The sequence below is a fragment of the Pipistrellus hanaki genome (assembly GCF_964339955.1).
Source record: "Pipistrellus hanaki genome assembly, chromosome: 3".
Taxonomy (NCBI): domain Eukaryota; kingdom Metazoa; phylum Chordata; class Mammalia; order Chiroptera; family Vespertilionidae; genus Pipistrellus; species Pipistrellus hanaki.
In genome coordinates, this window is record NC_140505.1 from 108415697 (window position 1) to 108441060 (window position 25364).

General features: G+C 44.6%; 1 protein-coding gene across 1 annotated transcript in view; it reads left to right on the forward strand.

Annotated features, from left to right (window-relative positions):
* Window positions 1-1201: 1201 nt before the first annotated feature.
* GALNT8 (polypeptide N-acetylgalactosaminyltransferase 8) overlaps window positions 1202-25364 on the forward strand; it is a gene marked incomplete at both ends in the record, with an annotated part of 55459 nt that continues 31296 nt past the window's right edge. Inside the window, 2 exons of the mRNA XM_084878243.1 lie at window positions 1202-1325; window positions 13832-14087. Of these exons, the coding sequence (XP_084734369.1) occupies window positions 1202-1325; window positions 13832-14087 (380 nt within the window). The remainder of the gene's footprint in view (window positions 1326-13831; window positions 14088-25364) is intronic.

The window sequence follows — 25364 nt, forward strand, 5'->3', positions numbered from 1 at the left end:
TTCTGTTTTGTTCTACCTGCTTTTTCTAAAGCCACATCTCTGTACTTTAATCTAAATTTCTTCCCCAGTTCTTATTGATTTGGAGACCTAAAGCTGGGACACAGTGAGAGATATGATTATGAAGGGATCCAACACTAGACTTAGAACTTTTGGCTCTGAGGAACAATTTCAAGTGTTTAATCTATAATGATGGTAATTAAATGATTTGTCCAAAACATATAGTGAGTGTGAGGTGTGGGAGCAGAAGAGTTAGTGGAAGCTGGAGCAGGGTGGAACTGAAACCAATCAATGGCTCCCAGCTGCCTGTCACTACTTGAATGCATTAAGCAGAGTCAGGGGTGAACCATATATGAGCGTTTATTCCAAGAATGCTGGTAGTATGATAGAGCAGCAGGTCATCTACAAAAATCTGCTCTCCCATCCCCTACTAGCTGGGTGATTACATAGGAATAAGGAATAAAGGCTGCATGCAAGGGGAATGGGAGGGAGTGGCTGCAGGGTCCGTGGTCCCTGTGTCTCCTTCCAGGATATTTAAGGGAATGGTCAGCATTCCTGAGGCAAACTCCCAGAGGACAACAAGGTTCAGGCCCAGCAACCAAATCAAAACTGTCCTGTCCTTTGTTTTCAAAGTGCATTTTCTTTTCTGAGCAATGGACCCATCAGGGTGCCAAGGTGTTTCTTGTCTCTTTACAGCTCTAGTTTTCTCCTTGTAGCAAATCCTCCAGTTTCCCAGGGTCTGTAAGAAAACTTCTTACCTATAGTTAGGAAGGTGAATACTCATTAAACAATCGTGGCTCTATTCTTATTACGTGCCATTCCCCACTGTCAGAACCTCAGTGTGCAGAGCTGTGTGCTGATAGCTAGCAGAGGGCACAGATCAGTGAAGCAGGGCCATCGCCTGGAGCTCACCTCCACCTCAAAAAGCTTTCTTCAAGTTTGTTGGCTGTAACATTTGAGACAGTGCCAAGTGTACCCAGGGAGCCTGCCAGTCATTGGGTGGCTGCCATGACATACTCCACACCTGACATTGTGCAGGGAGGAGTCAGGCAGCCTGTGCCAGATTTTTCAGTCGGAGAACATCTGGTTCAGCAGGCAGGGTGTCATCTCTGCACCCAGGAGACAAGGCTCAGCTGATTCTGATCCTTAGCTTGCCGGAGCAGTGACACTCAGCCCCGCAGGGAGTGGCAGAACCAGTTGAAGTATGATGCTCAGGAGACGTCTCTGCAAAATTCTCTGCATTGGACTGACTCTCATTATTGTCTACAATCTCGTCCTGGTATTTTATACCAAGATGAGTTTACAAAAGTTGGAGTTGCAGCATCTGAGTAAGTTTCTAAGTCACTTGGAGGGGATGGTGTGTGTGTGTGTGTGTGAGTGTGTGTGTGCGTGTGCGCACACATGCTTATGCACACTTAAAAACTCTTAGGCGAAAGGGGTGTGGAGAATAAAATGAGTAGGAGTTCACGTTTTTATCTCTCAGTTGCTCAATTTAGCATCTGAAATTGAATTCTATGCTTCCAAATGGGCATTAAATGTTGAGAATTAGAGGGAATCCGAGCTGCAGTATAAGAAAACATTAAAACCATTGAAGGATTTTTTTGTGAGTTTATTTGAGCTAACCTGTCAACAATTGCCGGGAAAAAGAATCTCAGCGTATTGAGATAATGCTCTGAAAAACGGCGGCTTTTCACTTTTATAAATTTCATCATAGGAAGAGATTTGAGATAGAAACATCAATGACGAGAGAGAACCATCGATTGGCTGCCTCCTGCACACCCCCCACTGAGTATGGAGCCCGCAACACGGGCATGTGCCCTGACCGGAATCAAAGTTGGGACCCTTCAGACTGCAGGTCAACGCTCCATCCACCGAGCCAATCTGGCCAGGATTATTTGTTTATTTTTAATTTTAAATATTCTCTACCAACTTAAACTTCTTCCAACCATTTTCCCTTTTGGTGGATGTCCCCTGTCTTCTATTTTCCATGTCTTCTCTGTTATTAGGCTTTAGCTCTTTCTTTTCCTTTGGTTATATTTTCGCCTCTCTTAGGAGTTCTTTTAGAGGGAGGAAGTGGGTAACCACAGTCAAAGCAATTGATTTTTAGAGGAAAGAGAGAACCAGAGATGATGAATCCTAATCCTGTTATAGGTGGGTTACATGAAATCCATTGGTAATAGATTAGGAAAGTGGGAGAAAGCAAAGCAGAGAAACCTCTGGACTGGGTACAAAGGGAAACAATAGACATATGCTTCTTTTACATAGGTGGGTTGGTACCGTACAGTTAACAGTTGACAACATGATAACAATAACAATTTGTGGTTTCTGCCCTGTTAGTTGTGCCCTGAAGGGTCCAAAAAAAGGGAAGTTACAAGTTACCCGGACATTCCACAGGTGTGGTATCTTGGATGTAAAAGACAATAGGCTCAGAAAGATTGAAGTTGATCTTTGTAGGGGAAGATACTGGCCTAGGACAGGAAGAGCCACTATAAACTGCTTTAGTGGCTCTTGAAATTCAAGGTTTTAATTTCAGACCATACTCTGTGGTTACTTTAGGTGTCTTAGTTTGCAAGGCCTCCATGCAGGCCTTCCCTGAGCTAGTCAGTTAGCATGTGGGGCTTTTTCGTGCACATGATGTGAGTGGTGTGTGTGTATGCTGGCACACACTCATAATCACAAGCGCATACATGCAGGCAGGAAAAGGCTCAGACAAACACTCCCAGAGAGGCCCAGGACTCTTCCGAACAGCCCTGCCCTTAGAACTTTGAGTGGCAGGGCTGACAAATGGAGGTAACAATCTCTGGGGCTAAGGCCGCATTTCCATTTTGCAGTCAGCTGCTGTCAGGGACTCATGGCGGCTTGCTGGAGGACCTGAGGTGGAACCTGATGTGACATGCTGATTGAGTGGCCTGAAGCCAGCACTTCTCTCCCAGTGAGGCTCCTGGCCTATGAGGAGAGATGATGAGACCGTACCTGCCAGCGTCCCATGGTTGTGAAATCCATGCAGTGTCACATACTAACCTCTTTCTTTTATTGAGGTATAATTGTTCTTTAGCATTATGTTAGTTTTAGGTGTACAGTGTAATGGTTCAATTCTTGTACTAACTGTGACTGATCACACCCGCCACCGCCCATAATGGCATTTTTTTTTCTGTGATGAGAGATCCTCTAAGGTCTACTCGTTTAGCAACTTCAAGTACACAGTGTAGTGCTATTGACTGTAGTCACCATCCTGTATGTTACAAGACATCTCAGGTCTTACTTATTTTATAAATGGAAGTTTGTACCTTTTCACCCCTTTCACAACATACCGCCTCCCTTCTCCCCACAACCTCTGGCAACCAACCGTCTGTTCTCTGTAACTATGAGCTTGTTTCCTCCACTTTTAGATTGATATATATGTGAAATTAAATGGTATTTGTCTTTCTCTTTCTTACTTATTTCACTTAACCTAATGCCCGTAAGGTCTACCACATTTTAACTTCTTCACATGAATTCTGGGGCTTGCTTTTGATTCTGACTCTAACCTCTATAAATTTTATGTGTCTCAGCATCTGACTCCAGTAAGAGAGGCAGGCATGTTTACCCCGATCCCTGTCATTGCAGAGGTCAAATGTTTGCGCCCCTGAAGGGAGGTTGAATGTATGAGCAGGGAAATGGCTGCAGAGATGCGTGGTTGTGTGCATGTGGGGGCTGGCGGTGGAGAAAGTGTCTTTTAATATAAAAACTGAACATTGCCCAGGTTCAGGGCGAGGCAGAGGGATAGATGGAAGGACAGAGGAAGGATAAAAAGTAAAGGACTGAATCAGGAAAAGAGAGAGAGAAAAAGAGGGCAATATAGGATTAAAGAGATGAGGACAAAAAAGTAGCAAAGAGCAAAAGTCTATGTTAGTGGTTCTCAATCTTCCTAATGCCGCGACCCTTTTTAATACAGTTCCTCATGTTGTGGTGACCCCTAACCATAAATTATTTTCATTGCTACTTTATAACTGTAATTTTGCTACTATTATGAATCATAATGTAAATATCTATGTTTTCCGATGGTCTTAGGCAACCCTGCTAGCAGTTCTCAACCTGTGGGTCATGACAGATATTTACATTACGATTCATAATAGTAGCAAAATTACAGTTATGAAGTAGCAACGAAAATAATTTTATGGCTGGGGGTCACCCCAACATGAGGAACCGTATTAAAGGGTCTCGGCATTAGAAAGGTTGAGAACCACTGGCCTAGAGCAAGGGAATAAAAGAATGTACAGTAGGTCCTTGGTTAACGTCAGAGATCCGTTCCTACAGCGCAACGTAATGCATTTTCACCATAAGTCGGAACCCACCTACATAAGCACCTGTGCCACTCACATGGAGCACATACACAGCAGTAATGAAGTGAAACAGTAAAAAAGATTTAAAAGAAAGATAACAATTCCTGACCTTTACTTGTGGTAAATAAATAATAAAAACATAAAGCACCTATGTACATACGTTGAAATGACCGAACTTTTAAAAAATATAAATAGCCGAAACCGGTTTGGCTCAGTGGATAGAGCGTTGGCCTGTGGACCGAAGGGTCCCAGGTTTGATTCCGGTCAAGGGCATGTACCTGGGTTGCGGGCACATCCCCAGCAGGGGGTGTGCAAGAGGCAGCTGATCGATGTTTCTCTCTCATCGATGTTTCTAGCTCTCTATCCCTCTCTCTTCCTCTCAGTAAAAAATCAATAATATATATATATATATACATATATATACATATATGTATGTATGTATGTATGTATGTATGTATGTATGTATACATACATACATATATATATATATATATATATATATATATATATATATATATATATATATATGGGAAATGGTGACGTAACCACGAAACGACGAGTCTGATGTAACCCGAGGACTATCTGGTATGCGGAGACAAGACAGAAAAGAAGAAAATGATGTGGATGGGCATAGAAAAAAAGAATCATTAAGCACCATAGCACCTTCTACATCTTCCCTGATAAGACTCTTCATATTTTATTGTGGTATAATTTTCTGGAAGGCATGTTTCATAGGCACTAGTTTCAGGGATGTCGCATAGAGTATCTTACCACTTAATCCCCTGTGTCTGGCACATAGAAATTAAATGGGTGAGTAAATGAATGAATGAATGAATATTGGAAAAAGAGGACAGAGGACAGGCAGACAGGGAGAGAGGGCAGAGTGACACCCGGTAAGAGAGTAATGAAACAGATAAGATTGTCCCTCTTGGAAGCCCTGGCTTTGAGCGCATTCCACTGAGGTGGACATTGACTTGCAAATATGCTCAGTGTGGCGTCACCAAGAGGATGCCTATGTACCTGGGCAATCACTGTCATTTCTTGATAGCCTACTCAGACCACACCACCACTCGCTCACCGAACCCCAGGGCTCAGCCACCTCAGGCCTTAAAGTGGCAGGAGTTCTGTAACCAGACAATCAATGGGCCTGTGCTGCCGGTCACTACCTGAGCCAATTCAGCAGAGACAGGTTGACTTATATATGAGCGTTTATTCAATACTGCTGGCAGGATGGGAGAGCAGCAACTCATCCATAAAACTCTGCTCTGCACCCCACCATAAGCCAGCTGCTTATATTGGGTAGAAGGATAACTATCACATGGGAAAATAGGCAAAGGGTTTGCCAAATGGGCAGTTAACAGGTATAAGCAGGCTGGAAATTTGCAAAAGCCCACAGGTATGCAAAAGGCTGGGATCTTCAAAGTGCTTAGTGACATGCAAGGGTGAGAGGGATCTTCAAAGAGCTGGTGATTCTGGTTCCTACCAGGAAGTTGTTAATGTTTGCATGGTAATAGGCAGCTCCAAATGGGGAGGATGGGGTGCATTTGCAGGTGAGCTCCCAGGTCCAGAGTGCCCTGCCGGCCAGGTTAGACCGTGCCTTCTTCAATCAGAATAAAACAGTCACAGTTAACAGAGCATGATTACTGTTTCTCACAGTTCTAGCTGGTTCCCCAACATTCTGTTTCTGCCCATATCAGTTCTGCCTGCAGCTGGAGCACATTATGCCTCCACCAGTCATCTGGAGCCACCAGTGTGCTTCCCTTTTCCTCTGCAATGACCAGCTCCTCCTTTCCTCATTATTATTTTTAAAAATATATATTTTATTGATTGTTTTACAGAGAGGAAGGGAGAGGGATAGAGAGTTAGAAACATCGATGAGAGAGAAACATTAAGCAGTTGCCTCCTGCACACCCCCCATTGGGGATGTGCCCGAAACCAAAGTACATGCCTTTGACCGGAATCGAACCTTGGATCCCTCAGTCCACAGGCCGACACTCTATCCACTGAGCCATACCAGTTCTGGCTCTTCATTATTTTTGATGCTCCCCACATTTTATTCACTTTATTTTTTTATTTTATTTTATTTTATTTTTTTTAAATATATTTTATTGATTTTGTACAGAGAGGAAGGGAGAGAGATAGAGAGTTAGAAACATCGATGAGAGAGAGTCATCAATCAGCCGCCTCTTGCACACCCCTACTGGGGATATGCCCACAACAAAGGCACATGCCCTTGACCGGAATTGAACCCGGGACCCTTCAGTCCCCAAGCCGATGCTCTATCCATTGAGCCAAACCGGTCCCGGCCATTTTATTCACTTTAGAATGATGTGGTGTCAGGCACTCCCTACCAGCTGAGGTGAATTTCAAAATGTCTTCTGGACCCTGTTTCCAGATCACAAAGGCTTTTTCCTGATAGGGCTTCCTGAAATGAAGTCTGTACAGTTATGCAGCATCCCGGTTGCTCATTGTCTCTAGGAAGTCCAGAGGATATCATATATCAATATTTAGACATGGATGTAAGCTGTCATATGAAAGGGTAGGGCAGGGCGAGGATGAGCTCCCGACTCCGACCCGCAGGGCGGAGTTATCCCTAGCCCTCACCCAACCAATCAGGGTTAGCCGAGGCAGTGACATCACCACCGACCAGAGTAAAACCCCTGGACTGGGCGAAATTCGCTCTCTTCCGCCATGCTGCCGGCGTGAGTGGGAGGAGCCCATGCTAGCATGGAACAGGCTCTTTTGTTTATTGCATCGGACTTGGCTCCCTGGTGGTCCTTGGGGATCGCGAAGTCTGGGCGTAACATATGGGGGCTCGTCCGGGATCCCCAGCCAGGACCATGAGGGACCCCCAATCCGGAGAGCCTGACTGGCCGCGGTAGGTGTGTGAGCACTCTGGAGGGACGTAAAACCCCTCATGGAATTGGTGCCCGAAGACATCTGGCAGACGTGCCATACGACCACGGGCAGGAGGATCAGAAGATGTTCTGACCTCTCAGGAGGGCCCTAGAGGGACCCTCGTATGGGGACGAGGTGAGCGGCGTGAGCCGTTGCCTCACCTGCGGAAACCTTTCCCAGGTCTGAGTTTGGTATCTGCAGGCGACATGGTGCCCCAGGATGGAGCCGGCGAACTGTGGCTGGCGTGGCGGTGTGGGGCCTCCTGGTGGCATTGGGCTGGAGGTGGGGCTCCCGCATGGCTCAGTCTGCGCGTTGGAGTGCGGCTGGGCAGTGGTGGCCTCGCTCGGGGAGCAGGCACTTGGGTTAATTTGCTGGCTGCCTGGAGAAGGAGAGGCGGAGTTGGGAAGCCGCTGGGGTGACCCGCGCTTTCTCCTTGGGGGCCGCCTGAGTAGGGTGGCTGCTGCGGCGGCAGCAGCCTTGCTCCGGGGGCCTGGGCCCGGGGGGGCATGGGCTGGCGAGGAGGCCTCGGGTCCGTGGCAGCATAGGGTACGGGAGAAGAGCTCAAGGGAGAATTTCTGTGCTCAGTAAAGAAAAAAGGCCAGTTCAAAACGAGTGCGCATAGTTTTGGGCTGTGCTTAAAACGCTTTTCTGTGTACAGAATGAACTTTAAAAATGGTGGAGATTAACTGGGAGATAAATTAAAACTGGTTTCCCAAGTCATTGTAAGCAGCTTTTGAAATTCCCCACCATGAGGCGGAAACTAGATGGTAATGGTAACAAGTTTACGTGAATGGCCACGAATGGCCGGGAGTCTTCAGCTAAAGAATGTGTTCATTTGCATTTGAATGCTACTCCAGTGATCTGCAGGGAGTGGCTGGTGATTCCTTGGTGAAGCAGCCCAGATGGCCTTGCTTACAATGGTTTGTCTTCCTTGTCATTGGTTTCAGCTAAGCAGAGTCATATAGCTACTTAAGTATGAATTGTGATTGACCTATGAACAAAATTCATTCTTTTTTCTGACATTGTCTTGAATCTTAGTAAACTGTCTCTGGTGCGGAGAGGTCTAGGGGAGGCCGGAGAGCGCAAGACTATTAGCTCTCCTGCAAAGAGATTATTCAGTGCTTTGTTTGAACTTCAGGAAAAAAAAAATTTTTTTTGAGATCTGAAAAAAATGTATGACCAGATCTGTTGCTGAAACTTTACCCTAAGTAAGCAGGATGTGTTAGAAATGTAATGTTATTAATCTAAAAAATGCCAAATATATTTGAATTGCCAGTTTTAAAAATTCAAAGTATAAATTGAATTAGGAAAAATTAATTGCAGTAACCACATGTTAATAAGCAGTATGCAGTATTTTTTTGAAGTCAGTTTTTCTGAAGTAATGTTTAATGTAACATGAAACTTTTATATTTGATCTGTTTTGTTTTGCTTTGCATTGTAAGTTTGAATTTGGGCTTGTACCCGCATCTTGTATTTTGTTTAAACTTTGGGAATCATTTTTGGTTTCAGTCATGTGTGTAGATTTAAGTAGACTTCATCACAAAGGTTTATAATTTATTTAGAATTGTGTTAAAGCAATGTGAAAACAATTATTTGTATGATTTAACCCCCCGAGACTGCTTGGACAATTTTCACCGATGTTCTGCTGGGGGGAGGGGGGGAGGGGAGTAGAGGAGGCTTAGAAATGCAGATAGATCTGTATCTGTAGGGAAAATGTGGCATTTTAAATTTCAAGCGGCTGGAGGCCTGGGAACAGTGTACTGGACCTGCTCCCTCCTCCCTTGCCTTTTCTTTAAAATTTGAGGCATGGTTATGTATTTTTGGAAGATAAGATTTTTATAAAAGTTATAAAGAGAATGTCCTTACAGGTTAGCTAGGAGAGGCAAGCCTGTTAGTTTTCTTATGGTCATTGGGGCACCTTATTTAGTCTTGAGAGAGCCAATAGGACCAGTACATCAGCCCAGGAAGCCACTGGACAAACTGCCTGTTTTCCTTGGACATCAAGAAGGACTGTGGTCCTTGGAAAGAACACGTACTGGGGGAATGCAGCTGTTGAACTGGTCCAAAGTGGAACAATGGGCCTTTGAGGAGCTAAAGAAGGCTCTCATCTCAGCAGCTGCCCTAGCCTTGCCAGACGTCGCGAAGCCCTTCCACCTCTACGTGAGTGAGGTAAGAGACATTGCCAAAGGGGTTCTCACTCAGACTCTAGGTCCCTGGAAGAGACCTGTTGCCTATCTGTCTAAGAGACTGGACCCTGTGGCAGCAGGGTGGCCAGCGTGCTTCCAGGCAGTGGCCACCACAGCATTGCTGGTGAAGGAGGCAGATAAGCAGACTCTGGGCCAGGAGCCAACCTGGATGGGCCAAGCTTTTCTCCTGGACCAGCCCTGTGTCCGGATTCATAAGACTCTGGCCATCAACCCTGCCAGCCTGCTTCCAGATGATGATGGAGGAACCCATTCATGACTGCACAGAGGTAACAGACGACAAGGTACTGTTCATGGATGGGAGCAGTTACATTCAGGATGGGATCTGATATGCAGGGGCAGTGGTAGTCACCCTGGACCACACCATTTGGGCACAGCTCCAGAACTTTTGGCCTTAATCCGGGCCCTTTGATGGAGACATTGTGCCATCCACAGAGAAAAGGGATACCAACTGCAGCCGGAAGGAATCAGCTGAACAGAAGCAAGCCCCTGACAGACCAGATGATTGGTGGACCCTCCAGATGACAAGACTGTTGGTCCCAGAGGCTCTAGGTCAGAGTTGCCCGGTGACACCAGGTTAAGTGTCACCAAAACTTCTGAACTTCTGTGAGGCAGAGTTGCTAGAAGTACTGTCTGTGCACAGGTAAATGCTAAGCAAGGTAAGGGGGTCCCCCTGGGAATTCGGGTCCAGGGAACTTTCCCAGGTGAGCATTGGTAGGTGGATTTCAGAGATTAAACCACCAGCATTAAGGTCTAGTTTTTGTAGACACTTCAGATTTTTACCTCACTAAGACAGAAACTGCCTCTATAGTAGTCAAGAGATTACTCCAGGAGATTATACCTAGATTTGGGCTGCCAGTATCAGATAACAGACCCACCTTGGTAGCTAATGTATCTCAGAGTATAGCTCTAGCCTTAGGACAAGTAAGTGAGACTCTGGAAAAGGGGTTTAACTAAATGTGTCCTAGAATCGGTGAAAATTGGACCAACCCCCTGTCCTTCGCCTTCTGAAGGGCCAGGTGTACCCCTTACTGGGACAAGTTTCCCCTTTTTGGGAGGGGATCATGTATGGTAACCATTCCCTTGCTCAAGTCCTTACAGGCTCTGCAGTTTGCTTGTTCCAGATGCACTGCCAGTGCCCACCGCAGACCCTGTAGCCCCGTAACTCAATGTGGGTAAAGAAATTCACTGCCCAAGGACTCAAAAGGACGCTACACTGTTATCCTGAGCACGCCCACTGTTGTTGAAGTAGATGGCACCCAGACCTGACTACATGACTCCCAACTCCTGCATGGCCTGGATCCTGGCAACTACAGGCCAGGAGGAGAACTGATGCCTGCAGGAGGGGAACTGGACTTCAGTGAGGACAATATTGATGGGAACTGTGGTACTAAGGGTCTTGGTAACTGTATTTGTTGTTTATGCTGAAAGGAAATAGGCTAAGTCAATGATTTGACTAGGCACATTAGACAAGGGGGGAATGAAAGGGCAGGGCGGGGCGAGGATGAGCTCCTGACTCCGCCACGCAGGGCGGAGTTATCCCTAGCCCTCACCCAACCAATCAGGGTTAGCTGAGGCAGTAACATCACCACCAACCAGAGTAAAACCCCTGGACTGGGCGAAATTCGCTCTCTTCCGCCATGCTGCCGGCGTGAGTGGGAGGAGCCCATGCTAGCATGGAACAGGCTCTTTTGTTTATTGCATCGGACTCGGCTCCCTGGTGGTCCTTGGGGATCACGAAGTCTGGGCATAACACATACAGAACAAAAGCAAACACATAATGATAATGAAATCCCTGTAGCAGAGGGTTTGATGACTCTGAATGAATTTTTTGGAAGCTGCCCAGGGCGTCTTTAAGGCTTCTGCAGAATGGTGACATTGGGTGGGGCCCTTTGGATCCTGGAAAGTTTCTGTATGAAATGAATGGTCTAATGGCACTGTATTCATCCTGTGGACTCTGCACTTACTCAAATTGACTCTAGGTGTCCCAGTCCAAACAATCTCCCAACTGGCAGCAATGAATAAGAGAGGAAAATCCCCAAAGAGGAACACAGGAGTTTAAAGGAACAGAGAACTCAAAGCTACCCTGTGACACGTCCCGCCCCCCCCCCCTCCCCCCAATGCTTAGTACAGAAGATTTTGAATAAAAATACCATTTAATTTGGAATACTGTAAAATTTCTGCTCTCAGTTTGATTGTCTACCTAAGCAAATATGCAGGGTATTTGCATGAGCTTTCTTTGAAAGACATTCCATTTATATTTATTTGTTCTTTCTGAGTTTTCTTTGACCCATTTTATTTATTTATTTATTTATTTATTTAGCCTTAAGCACTTCTGTAATTGATTCTCTTTCTTCTTAGGCCTGGTTTTGCTACCTTCCAAACGTGTCCTCCTCCCACTTGCGTACTTTCCTGCTTCCCTTAAATTCAGCTCACAAAGCCATGTGCTGTGCCTGGGGTTGCATCTGCCCAGAGGCAGTTTACACAGGGAGATGTGTCCTGGTGAAACTGGTAATCCTTGGGCTGTAACTGTTAAAAAAAAAAAAAGGGGGGGGGGCGGCGATTCTTTCAACTTGCAAAAAAATATACTACATGGGCTAGAGGTGATCCTATCAGTCTGGCAGGAATGCAGTATAGGTTTAAGGGAAGATGAGTGGGAGCTAAGTGAGTCCCCAAGGTGGAGTATCTTGGTGACCACTTTGGGACCTGATGCTGAGGAGTGTCATTGTCAATGTTGAACTTGGGAACAATTGATGGGCTCTAGGTTTGGTCTGATCTCAGAAAGAGAGTAAGACAGCTATGATGATAGCGCTTACCTTGTTATGCAAACCTGGCTGCCCTCTAGCATTTCTTCCGTTGACCTCCCTGACAAGTTTCCTCACTCAGTACAGACTTTGCCATGGCTCCTGGTTCAGTCTTTGGGTCTGCCCCAAATCCTGCTGTCACCCTGGGCCACTGCAATGTCCTGTGGATGACCCATTCAACAGCCCTGCTTTCCCATCCAGGTAGTCCATTACCTCCATTCCACCTTCCCATACTTCTACTCTGTATGTTGGACTTTGTCATCATCCAGACCTGTTCACCTGTGAAATGACAAATTCAAGCTGTCCTTTGCTGATCACAAGTTCATGATTGCAGCATATTCCCTCAGTTGTTCTCTGTAACAGTACCATTTCTTCAGCTTTTCTTTGCCACAATCCACAACTCCGTTGCACACTTGTTCTATTGCACCCTCCTAAGGGTCCCCCACTACATCATGTGAAATCAATTCTCTGTCTTCACTGTGCCTTCACCCAAGGGCTGAAAAACTGCTGGAAAAATTTCCATACCTGAGCCACTTCACACTCACGGCCCTGCCTCAGCCAGCCCTCTACTAGGCCCTCAGTACTCTGTTTTACAATTAAAATCTTACTCCCATTTCTTAGCATAACAATTTTAAAAGTTTTCCACTCTTTTCAATATCCTTCCTCACCTCCCCCCCCCACCCCTAAGTAGAGGAAATATAGAAACCAGAGAAAAGAGAAAATAGCCAAACTTTATTGTGTGCCAGGCTCTGTCATAAGCACTTCACAGGCAGTAAGCCACATAGTTATCACTGCAATGCTCTGAGGTACTTGGTAAATCTATGGCACCAAGAAGAGAAAGACCCTGGCCAAGGTCACACAGCTAGGAAGGAGTAGTCACTAATAGTGTAGTGCATTTTGTTAAAAGTGCTGATTCTGGCTCTAGCAGGTTTGGCTCAGTGGATAGAGTGTCAGCCTGCAGACTGAAGGGTCCCAGGTTCTATTCCGATCAAGGGCACGTGCCTTGGAGCCTACAGCTCCCCTCTGACCAGGGCCCTGGTCAGGGCTTATGCAGAATGCAACCTATTGTTGTGTTCTCTCACACCGGTATTTCTCTCTGTCTTTCCCTCTCTCCCACTCTTTCTAAAATCAATGGAAAAATGAGGATTGGGGGGAAGAAAGTGCTGATTCTGGCATCTTTCCCTATCCCTGTCTGACCTGAGATTCTGATTTAGTTGATTTGGGAGATAAGCCTGTAGATCTGCATTTAAAAATAATCCAACAGATGATTCTGATGTAAATGGTTCTCAGGTCTTATTCTGAAAAAGGTTCTCTATGGTGGATATATTTCTCAGATGACAGTTCCTGGAGGAACTGTGAAGGCTTGGGACTTTGGATAGAGAAGTTCTGACAGAGCTCAAAGAAGAGGTGTGTTTCAGTGCATGCCTCGCCAGGACAGCTTGGCACGGCTCTGACAAGTTCCTTGACATATCGTATCCTCTAGGACAAGAGCTGGTCAATTTCAGAATTTGGAAAGGAAAACATTGTGGTGAAATTTGAATGCAAAGCAGTGCCCAGGTAGCTAAGAATTGGCTGAAATGTTTTTTCCCCTGCCCTTCATTTGCAGAAGAAAGTATGAAATTGTCTAAGAGGCAACAAGAAAATGTGGACAAGGCAGTGGAAGCCAAGGCAAGCGAGACACAGAAACACAGACCCAGAGAGAAACTCTTCCCAAACTCAGCGCTTTTCAAGCAGTGGGGTGAGGATCTCTCTGAGGCCCAGCAGAAAAGGGCTGAGAACCTCTTCCAGAAGTTTGGTTACAATGTTTACCTCAGTAACCTGCTGCCCCTGAACCGGTCCATCCCAGACACGCGGCATTCCAGGTAGGATGTTTGGCTTCCTAGGAACCTCACTTTAATTTGGGGGGATGAACTTTGGGAAAGTGAAAAGTCAAGGATTGAAAAGAGGGTTGGAGGAGTGAAAAGTTGGTGGGGAAGGTTTCAGGGAATAGAAAGTTCTAGCAGGTTGCCTGAGCAAACTTCTTGTTGTTTTTAATTTATTTTTCAATTACAGTTTACATTAGATATTATTTTGTACTAGAGGCCTGGTGCACAAAATTCGTGCATGGGGGGGTTGTCTCTCAGCTTGGCCTGTACCCTATCCAATCTGGAACCCCTAGGGGGATGTCCAACTACCAGTGGGATCGGGCCTAAACCGGCAATCGGACATCCCTCTCGCAATCTGGGACCGCTGGCTCCTAACCACTCCTCTGCCTGACTGCCTGCCTGATCAGCCCTATCCTCTCTCCCTTCCAGCCTGATGCCCCTAGCTGCTCCCCTGCCAGCCCAATCACCCCCTAACTGCCCTCTCCTGTTGATTCAATCGCCCCTAACTGCCCTCCCCTCCCTCTAAACTGCCTCTGTCTTGGCCCTCACCACTGTGACTTTATCCAGAAGGACATCTGATCTAATTAGCATATTACCCTTTTATTAGTATAGATTAGTTTCAGGTATACAATATTTACTAGTATAGATTAGTTTCAGGTAGTTAGAATTTGTAACTACCAATTTGTACTTAACCCTTTAATCTTTTTCTCCTAGTCTTGCTAACACTCTCCCTTCTGGAAACCAGCATTCTATTCCCTGAATCTATAAGTTTATTACTGTTTTGCTTGTTTACTTATTTTGTTTTATAGATTCCACATCTAAGTGAAATCATATGGGATTTGTTTTTCTCTGACTGACTTATTTCACTTGTCATAATATTCTCTAGGTCCATCTTTGCTGTCACAAATGGTAAGATTTAATTATTGTTTATGGCCAAATAACATATCATTGTGTATATATATATATATATATATATATATATATATATATATATATATATATATACTGTATATATATACACACACACACTGAGTGGCCAGATTGTTCTGATCTCTGAACACATAATAATCTGGCCACTCAGTGTATATCCTATATAATAAAAGACTGATATGCAAATTGTCCCTTTGACCAGGAGTTCAACCAGCAGCCTGGCCAATCACCCATGTCCCCTCCCTCTGACCAGGCTGGCTGGACCCAGTCCATGCATGAATTCATGCACCAGGCCTCATCTTACCTAATAATAGACAAACATGTAAATTAACCATACCTTTGCTACTCCTATAGCCAATCAGAGTGACTATGCAAATTAACAAAAAATGGTGGTTAATTTGCATACAATGGCACCCAGGGCCTATGTCCCAGGAACATTCTGGCACCCAGGTCACTGTGAGGTAAGGCCTAGGCAGGAGTGGACCCCCCGTGATCAATCTCAGGGAGCTGGGGGTCCGCTTCTGCTCAAGAGGCTTTTGGCCCATGCAGGCCTGGGCAGAGACGGAGCCGGTGATCAGAGGGAGTTGGAGGGGCCCTGCCCAGGCCTAAAGCTTCCACAAGAGGTTTTAGGTCTGGGCAGGGCCCAGCCTCAAATGATGTGAACTATAGAGGAAACACCTTTTCTGATTGCTCATTGGCTAAGCTCCCTGTACGCCACTGGTAATATTCTTAGTAACTTGGGTAAAAAGAATCCAAAAAGGTGATGTAGGGTTTTTCCACCACACTTCTGGAGAAAAAAATGAAGGTCCGCTGCTGGAGGGCTAAGAAAGTCATATCCTGCCCTAGCCAGTTTGACTCAGTGGATAATGCCTCAGCCTGCAGACAGCAGGGTCTGGGTTTGATTTTGATCAAGAGCATGCACCTAGGTTAAGGTTCCTCCCTGGCCAGGGCCCAAATCAGGGCTCATGCAGGAGGCAGCCAATCAAAGTGTCCCTCTCACTTTGATGTTTTTTTCTTTTCCTTTCTCTTCCATATTCTCTAAAAGTCAATAGAAACATATCCTCAGGTGAGAATAAAAAAAAATAAGGAAGAAATGCATATCCTATAAAAGACACATCTTGAAAATGCCTAAAGAAAGTTGTCATTTTTTCTTGGTGAAGGGACTGGAGTCCATGTTGATGAAAATACCTTGGTGGCTGTGGTGACTGGCAGTGGCTGCAGAAGCAGGGTAATGGGGCTCATGCCTTCCCATGATTAGCCCATGATCAGTTGCCTCCCGCAAAGTTGTCTCCCCTGCAGCTTAGGCCCACTACCACATCCCTGAGGGCTCCCAGTATGTGAAAGAAGGCAAGCTGGGCTGAGATAACCCCACCCTCAGTACACAAATTTTGTGCACTGGGCCCCTAGTATGTGTGTACGCACACACACACACACACACACACACACACACACACACACTCACACACACACACACACACACACACACACACACACACACACACAAAATGGGTGGCCAGATTATTATGCATTCAGAGATCATAGTAATCTGGCCACATATATTCTCAGTGTATACTAAAGGCCCAGTGCATGAATTTGTGCACAGGTGGGGTCTGGCTGGTCTGGACCAATGGGGGCCGATCAAACTGGGCCATCAGGGGAGAGGGGATGGGAGAGGTTGGCCAACGGCCCCACCCTCAATGGGGGGGGGGGTCACTGGGGGACAGGGCCAGCCAGAAGAGGGACCATAGCAAGCCAAAGGGAGAGGCCACAGTCAGTTGTCTGGCCAGCCCCACCCTCAATCAGGGTGGTGGGGGCTGATCGGGGTGTGCCTGCCATGGAGAGGGGCCACCAGTGGTTGGCTGGCTGGACCTGCCCCCAATCAGGGTGGGGGGGCCAATTGGGGGCTGGGCCGGCCAAGGGTGGGGCCGTGGAAAGTTGGTAAGCTAGTCCTATCCCGAGTCCAGCCAGGGCTGGCCAGGAGGAGGGGCCGAACCCCAACTGGGATAGTTGGCTGGCTGCAGTGTGCATCATAGCAACTGGTCATTCCAGTCATTTGTATTGTTCTGGTTGCTTAGCATTTATATATATACTAGAGGCCCAGTACATGAAATTTGTGCATTGCGGGGAGGGGGGTGCCCCTAGACCAGTCTGCATCCTCTCCAATTTGGGACCCCTCACGGGATGTCTAACTTCCAGAAGTTGGACATCCCTCTCACAATCTGGGACTGCTGGCTCCTAACCACTTACCTGTCTGCCTGCCTGATTGCCCCCAACTGCCTCTGCCTGCCTGCTTGATTGCCCCTAACCCCTCTGCCTGCCTGATCGCTCCTAACCTCTCTTCCTGCCTACTTGATTGCCCCTAATGCCCTTCCCTTGCTGGCCAGATCTTGCCCCCAACTGCTCTCCCCTGCTGGCTTGATTGTCCCTAACTGCCTCAGCCTGCCTGATTGCCCCAAACTACCCTCTCTTGCTGGCCTGATCTTGTCCCTAACTGCCTCAGCCTGCCTGATTGCCCCAAACTGCCCTCTCTTGCTGGCCTGATCTTGTCCCTAACTGCCCTCCCCTGCAGGCCTGATCTCACCCCCAGCTGCCCTCCCCTGTTGGCCTGATCTTTCCCCCAACTGCCCTCCCCTGCCAGCCTGATCTCACCCCCAACTGCCCTCCCCTGCTGGCCTGATTGTCCCTAATGGCCTCTCCTTCAGCTCTCACCATCATGTCTTTGTCCTCAAGGAAGTCTGCTATCCAGAAGATGGCCAGTTGACCCGGTATAATTAGCATATTACCCTTTTAGTAGTATAGATAGATTATATAGGATGGGGGTGGGAGGAGCCTTTTTCATCAAGAGGAGATGCTCTTGGCAGACAAAAATACATAATCCCTATATCTGGACTGATAGCCAGTCAAATGCACTATACTGCCAAACTGGTCATTAAAAATTGAACTGCTTTCTTACACCTTACACCAAACAGCTGTTGCCCTTAAAACCCCTCCTCAGGCCCCACCTTAGGTTCTTCCTTTGCAGTTCACTCAGATTAGGTTCTGATTAGTGGGTTTTTTATGTCAGTCAGCATCAAAAGCTCCACCTTCTAGGCACCCATTGGCTCCTCACACTTCACCCAGATTTGATTCTAGTTGATTGGTTTCTATGCCAGTTAGAGTCAAAAGCTCTGCCTCCTAGGCAGCTATTGGCTCCTTGTAGTTTACCAGATTTGGTTCTGATTGGTTGGTATCTATGCCAATCACTGTCTCTGGGCCTATCAAAGGGCCTGATTAGAGAGGCAGGGCTGATCAGCAGCCCCAGCAGAGGTCTGAGAGAAAGAGAAGTGTGGCTTCTGGCCTAGTCCGAAGTGAGAGAGAGAGGCAAGTGCTGATCAATAGCTGCCACAGAGGCAACAGATCAGATCCTACTTTTTTCTCTCCAGGCCTCTCTTTGGACTTGATCCGCACCCCTCTCAGCAGTCAGTGCTGGGTCTCCATGGCAACCCAGCACTGACTTCCAGTTGGTCAAGCCTTTGGTTGTTTTGGATGTTACACACCATGGGTTTTTATATATTTGGATACCACCTTTTTTTATTCATTTGTCTCTTATTGGGCAGTTGGGTTGCTTCCATATCTTGGCTATTCTAAGTAACACTACAATGAACATAGGAGTGTATATATTCTTTCAAATAGGTGTTTTAAATTTCTTTGGATATATACACAGAAGTGGAATCACTGGGTCATAAGACATTCCATTTTTAACATTTTTGAGAACCCTCCATATTGTCTTCCATAGTGCTGTACCAATTTGTATTCCCACGAACAGCGAAGGAGGGGTCCCTTTTCTCCACATCCTCGCCAACACTTGTTTATTTGATTTATTGATGTCAGCCATTCTGACAGGTGTTAGGTGATATCTCATTGTAGTTTGTTTAATTATTTGTTTATAATTTTTTTTCAACTATGGTATACATTGAATACCATTCTGCACCAGTTTCAGATATTCAGCAAAGTGGTTAAAAAAATTCATTCTTCATTATGGTTTTAATTTTCATTTCTCTGATGATTAATAACACTGAACATCTATTCATATGACTATTGGCCATTTGTGTGTTCTCTTTGGAGAAGCATCTATCCAGGTCCTTTGCCCATTTTTAAATTGGATTGTTTGTTTTTTGTTGTGTTGAGTTGAATGAGTTCTTCATAAGTTTTGGATATTAACCTCTTAACAGATATATCATTGGTGAATATGTTCTCCCATTCAGTAGGTTGTCTTTTTGTTTTGTTGATGGTTTCCTTGCTGTGCAAAAAAAGTTTAGTTTGATATTATCCCATTTGTTTACTTTTTTTTTCCCCATGGCCTGAGGAGATATGTCAGAAAAAAATTTGTTCTGAGAAATATCAGAGATTTTACAGCCTATGTTTTCTTCTAGGATTTTTGTGATTTCAAGTCTTACATTTGTCTTTAATCCATCTTGAGCTTATTCTTGTATATGATACAAGATGGCGGTTTAGTTTCATTTTCTCCCTTGTATTTATTCCATTTTTCCAGCACCATTTATTGAAAAGATTGTCTTTACCTCATTTTATATTTTGCCTTCTTTGTTAAATATTAATTTACCATATAGGCATGGGTTTATTTCTGGACTCTCTATTCTGTGTGTGTGTTTTTTTAAAAAAATTATTTCTTTATTTAAAAAAATCTTTATTGTTGAGAGTATTATAGATGTCCCCCTTTATCACCTCACTAGAGGCCCAGTGCATGAAATTTATGCACGGCGGGGGGGGGGGGGGGAGCCCTCAGTCCACCCGCACCCTCTTCAATCCAGGATTCCTTTCATAATCCAGAACCACTGGCTCCTAACCACTCACCTGCTTGCCTGCCTGATGCCCCTAACTGCTCTCCCCTCTGGCCTGATCACCCTAACTACCTATCTGCTCTCCCCTCCTTGCCTGATACCCCTAACTGCCTATCTGCTCTCCCTTCCTCTCTGCACTCTTCATACCCCTAAGGCAGGTGTGCTGAGAGCTCTCCGGTGCAGCCCTGCCCCCATCCTGATTGGTTGTTATATGGCATCTCAGACAATTTGCATATTCCTTTATTATTTGTATAGATTGTTCCCCTCCATCCAGTTGCTGCCCCACCCAAGTCTATGAACATGGGAAATCTTTGTTTAGTTATTTTAAAATTTCTTTTAACAATGCTTTAGGTTTTCAGGTCTTTTAAAAAATATTTTTATTGATTTCAGAGAGAAAGGTAGAGGGAGAGAGATAAACACATTAATGATTAGAAAGAATCATTAATCAGCTACATCTTGCATGCCCCACTTTACTGGTATTTTTTTATTTATTTATTTGTGTGTGTGTGTGTGTGTGTGTGTGTGTGTGTGTGTGTTTATTTGGATTACTATCTGAGATTACTTGCTTTTAGCCTAAAGAACTTATATTTGTTGTAAGGTGAGTCTGATACCAACAAATTCAGTGTTTATCTGCCCATATCTTCATTTCATCTTCCTATTTGAAAGATATAAGATAAAATATGCTTGGTTGATTTTTTTTCCTTTCAACTATTAAAATATGTCATCTCACTGTCTTCTGGCTCAATTGTGTCTGGTGAGATGCCAACTGTTAATATTATTGGAGATTCCTTGTAAGTGTTTTTTCTTGTTTCTTGGTATTTTATTGTTTCTTTCAAGATTTTCTTTTTATCTTTGGCTTTTCAGCATTTGGACTATGAGATATACATTTGGGTGCATACCTCTACCATTATTGTACTTGTGGTTCATTGAGCTTCTTGGATATGCCTAGAAGTTTTTGAGTATAAATATTTCTTTTAGAAGTTATGAAATATGTATTCTGCAGTCTCATCTTTGATGCCAGCACCAATTGACTGGTAGTGACTCCCTGGTATACTATTGTGGGTAGATTTTGAGACCATAGTCAAAGGCATGAGTGCCATGATCTGTTAGAGTTGCCTGCCATCATGCAAGGAGAGATTGGGTGTATGTGTGCCAGTATTTGCCACTTGTGTATTAGGAGTCCAGTAAGATATAATATACTTTCTTCTGTATCAGTTACATAATTTAGGTCTTTAGGGATGGGATCAGTTGATTATTTAAACTTACTTGTACTTATTTAATTTTGGAGCATTTATACTTAATTGCATTAGGGACTAACTCATGAAACTGCTTGTTAGAAAGTATTATTGTAGATAAAAATATGTATGAATAACTTATCTTTATATATTTAATTAACATCTGAGACACATCTGATACTTATAAACCAAATGAGTATTCTTCTTCTTTGATGTACATTAAAAAAAAAAACACCCACATATATGTTTTAGACATATATGGATTTCAGAGATAAAACATTCTGAAAACCATTATGTTTAGAGAACTATAGGAAGGCCATTCCATTAACTTTCTTTGAGGGAGAAGTGATTTAGAGAATCCTAGCTATGACATAGAATCTTGAATTATCCTATATAATAAGACCCTAATATGCAAATCAACCAAACGGTGGAACAACCGGTTGCTATAATGCACATTGACCATCAGGGGTCAGATACTCAATGCAGGAGCTCACCCCTGGTGGTCAGTGCATTCAGCCAGAAGTTGGGCTCTTGGCTAGTGAGCACAGTGGTGGTGATGGGAGCCTCTCCTGCCTCCATAGCAGCAGTAAGGAGCAGCAAGCAGGCAGGTGGTAAGGAGCAAGGGGTCCCAGACTGTGTGAGGGCACAAGCCAGGCTGAGGAACCCTCCAGAATGTAGGAATTTTGTGCAGCAGGCCTCTATTCTATAATAATAAAAGTATAATATACTAATTAGACTGGATATCCTTCTAACGTCCTTCCGGATGACCTTCTGGACAAAGCCAGGGCTTAGAGGGCAGAGTCCCTTGCATGAATTTTGTGCATTGGGCCTCTAGTTTGATTATATAAGAATAGTTCCCTGCTAAGTTAGGTAGCAAACTGATTGTAGTTATTGAGTTCCACAGCTTTCTGGATAGCTGTCTGACACCAAAAACATGCCAGTCCTTGCATGCCCTCTCTTTACCTTTTAGAGACCAGAAAAAAGCTACTCAGGAGAGTATTGTCCAGAAATGGATGATCAATCAGTCACTTTATTGAGTTTATATAGTTATTAAATACCAAGAAATAAACACATGAAAAGGCATAGCTTTGAAAGTTAATTTCTAATAGGCCTTCCACCAAAATGTTGTGGCCAGGACTAAGTACAAAATTTGCAGGACCCAGTGAAAATAAAACGTGGGGCCCTTTGTTAAAAAATTATTAAGAATTTCAAGATGGTGATAGCAAAGTATGAGGCCAAGTGAACTCAAAGGTTGCACAATCAGGAAGTGGGCCTTGCTGCTGGCATAACTGGCCTGGGGAAACCCCAGTGTAATCTGTTGTGTAGTTCCTTACAGTCTGCATGTGTATAACATTGTTTGCAAGCAAAGTTGTAATATGCATCATAAAGTTTATCTTTATAACTCTAATTCCTAGAACTTACTTATCTGTTTCTGCCATTGTGCCCTCTTGTTGCTAGAAGTAAGGGGAGACTGTAGTTCTATATTGGAAGGAGTTGCTAACAATCAGTATTTCTAGCTGTCATCCAAGAAATAAATATTTTTCAGCATACTATCCAATATAGTAGACAAAAGTCACATGTGACTAATTAAATTTAAATGAACTAAAATAGAATGAAATTGAATTTTAGTTCTTTGGTTACATAGCCACACTATAACCAATAGTCACATGGCAATCATAATAGAACAGATAAAAAACATTTCCATTCCTGCAGAAAATTTTATTGGACACATCTGGTCTACATATTCTGGGTCAGGTGCTGGGAAACAAGAAGGAAGGAGAGATCATTCTTTCTGGAACTGTAGGAGCCACATTTCCTGCCTTTCTTCATATAAGGTGGGGAAGAGAATGTGGGTATATGTACTAGTAAGAGAAGTGCATTTAGAATATAGCCAAGAAAATATTCAAACTGCTGTCTGAGAGACTGGGTGGAGGAAATAAAATGTAAAGGTAGCTGATTGGATTATGTGGATTAGCAGTAAGAGAAGCTGAGCAGAATTTTAATCAGTTTTCAGTGTAACATAATTATCAATTCTACTCTCAATGAAATACATATTTATTATATAACCACTCTGTATAAGGCATTAAGAACTGCCTTTGAGCTTGAAATAATTTATTTTTATTTTTAAAAATTTTAATCAATTTTAGAAAGAGGAAAAGAGAAGGAGAGAGAGAGAGAAACATCATCAGTTGCCTCCTGTAAGCACCCTGACTGGGAATTGAATCTGCAACCCAGATATATGCCTTAACCAGGAATTTTACCTGAAATTCTTCATTGCATAGGATGATGCTCAACCAACTGAGCCATATCAACCAGGGCTGAGCTTGAAATCATTTAAAGTTCACTTCTCAGGCTCCTCTGCCTCAGCTTTAAATATTGAAGATTGTCAGGTGTTAGCTCAAGGCTCTTATCTGTATGTATCTTGAGTGATTTTATCCAAATCTGATGAATCAACCATCACTTCCATGGTGATGACCCCCAAATTCACACATGGCCAACCCATATTGTCCAGCTGCAGTTTCAGGACCACAGATGCAATGACCTGCTGAGGAATTTCATAGTGTGACCCAGGCATTTTAGACTCAACATGGCTAAATATAAAAGTACCAATTTCTTTTTTTTAAAAAATATCTTTTTATTTCTCAATTATGCAGTATTATAATAGTTTCAGGTATACAAAAAAGAGGTTAGACATTTATACACCTTACAAAGAGATTCCCCTCATGTCTAGTACCCATGTGATGTCATTAATAGTTTTTACAATACTAGAGGCCTAATGCAGGAAATTCGTGCAAAAGTAGGCCTTCCTTCCCCCACATGCTGGCATCAGCTTCCCTCTGGCACCTGAGACCCAGGCTTTGCTCTGGCCACTGGCAGGCACCCAGACCCCAGGCTTCCCTCACAGCCCCAGCTTCGTCTGGAAAGATGTCCGGCCTAACTAGCATATTACACTATATTATTATAGGTTATTGACTATACTAGAGGCCCAGTGCATGAAATTGTGTTCAGTAGGGTTTCTAGGCCTAGATTGTGATCAGGGCCATCTTCCCCCGTTCGCCAGTCCCCAGTCCAGCTCCACTGCCACCACTCACCCCTGTTCTTCATTCGCCATCCAGTAATTAAAGAACAACCCACTCTGCCTTAGGTGCCTTGTGCCATCATAGGGCACCTGGCCCTTTGCTCCCTTTAAAGAAGTAATATAAATGCCCTCTCTCTGCACCTGTCTCTTCTCTCCCTTGTGAATCATTTTACAGCTGGCATCACTGGCCAAAACCCTACCAATGATGTGGGAAACTCAACCAGGAGGGGCTATGCCTGTGGGAGGAGGTGCAGGGAACCAAGGCTGCCCCCTTACTCCTTCCCCACCTTCGCTCCCTCTATCCCTGCACTGGCTCAGACACCTGGCTCAACCCCACCCCCATCACAGAACCACTCAGCTCAGGCTCTGGCTCCACCTATCCCACAGGGAGGAGCATGCAGTTTCTTGCAGACTCTGAAGCAGCTGTGGAGTAGGGAAGTGGTGGATTGATTATTCCTGAGGAGGGTGTTTGTTCTTTACAGCTGATGTTCTCTGTCCACCTACCAGCAGTGAAGGCTGAGGGCTGCAGGTGCTAAAGTCATTGAAGTCCCCACTCCAGAGCCTCTTAGAACAGTAAGTCCACATCCTGAGAGGCTGAGCAGTGGAGGTGCCACATTCCTTTCCTTTCGGAAGAAACTGAGGATTGATTGGAGGCTGTGGGCCAGGGGGAGGGACCAAGAGGTCTGCCTTCGCCTGCTCACCAGTCCCCAATCCCACCCTGCTGCCACCCAGCCCAGTTCCTCCTGGTTCCCTGTTGGCCATCGAGTGATCGGAGCCTGCGGACTGGGGGAGGGATCGAAAGGTGGTCAATGCACCTCAGAGCGACTGGTCAATTGGTTATTCTGGTCATTACACCATTAAAGTGGTTAGCCTTTTATTACATAGGATTCCCTATAGCTATACTTTACATCCCTGTGGCTAATTTTAAAACTTTTTCCTCTCATTGTTCCTGGCTCAGTGAATGGGTCATTGTTTAAGTCATAATTATAACAAGAGAAAGAACTTCCAAATTAGTAATAATAGCATTGAGCACTTTCTTTTTTTATTCTGAGCAATTTAACCACATTGCATTTGACCCTCATGATAATATTCTTGTGAGATAAGAGAAAATATACTAAATCGCTCTCTGCCTGGTTCCCGACACAGAGCTCCCAAACCCTTGTAAATTCCTAAGTAAGATTACAAGCATCTT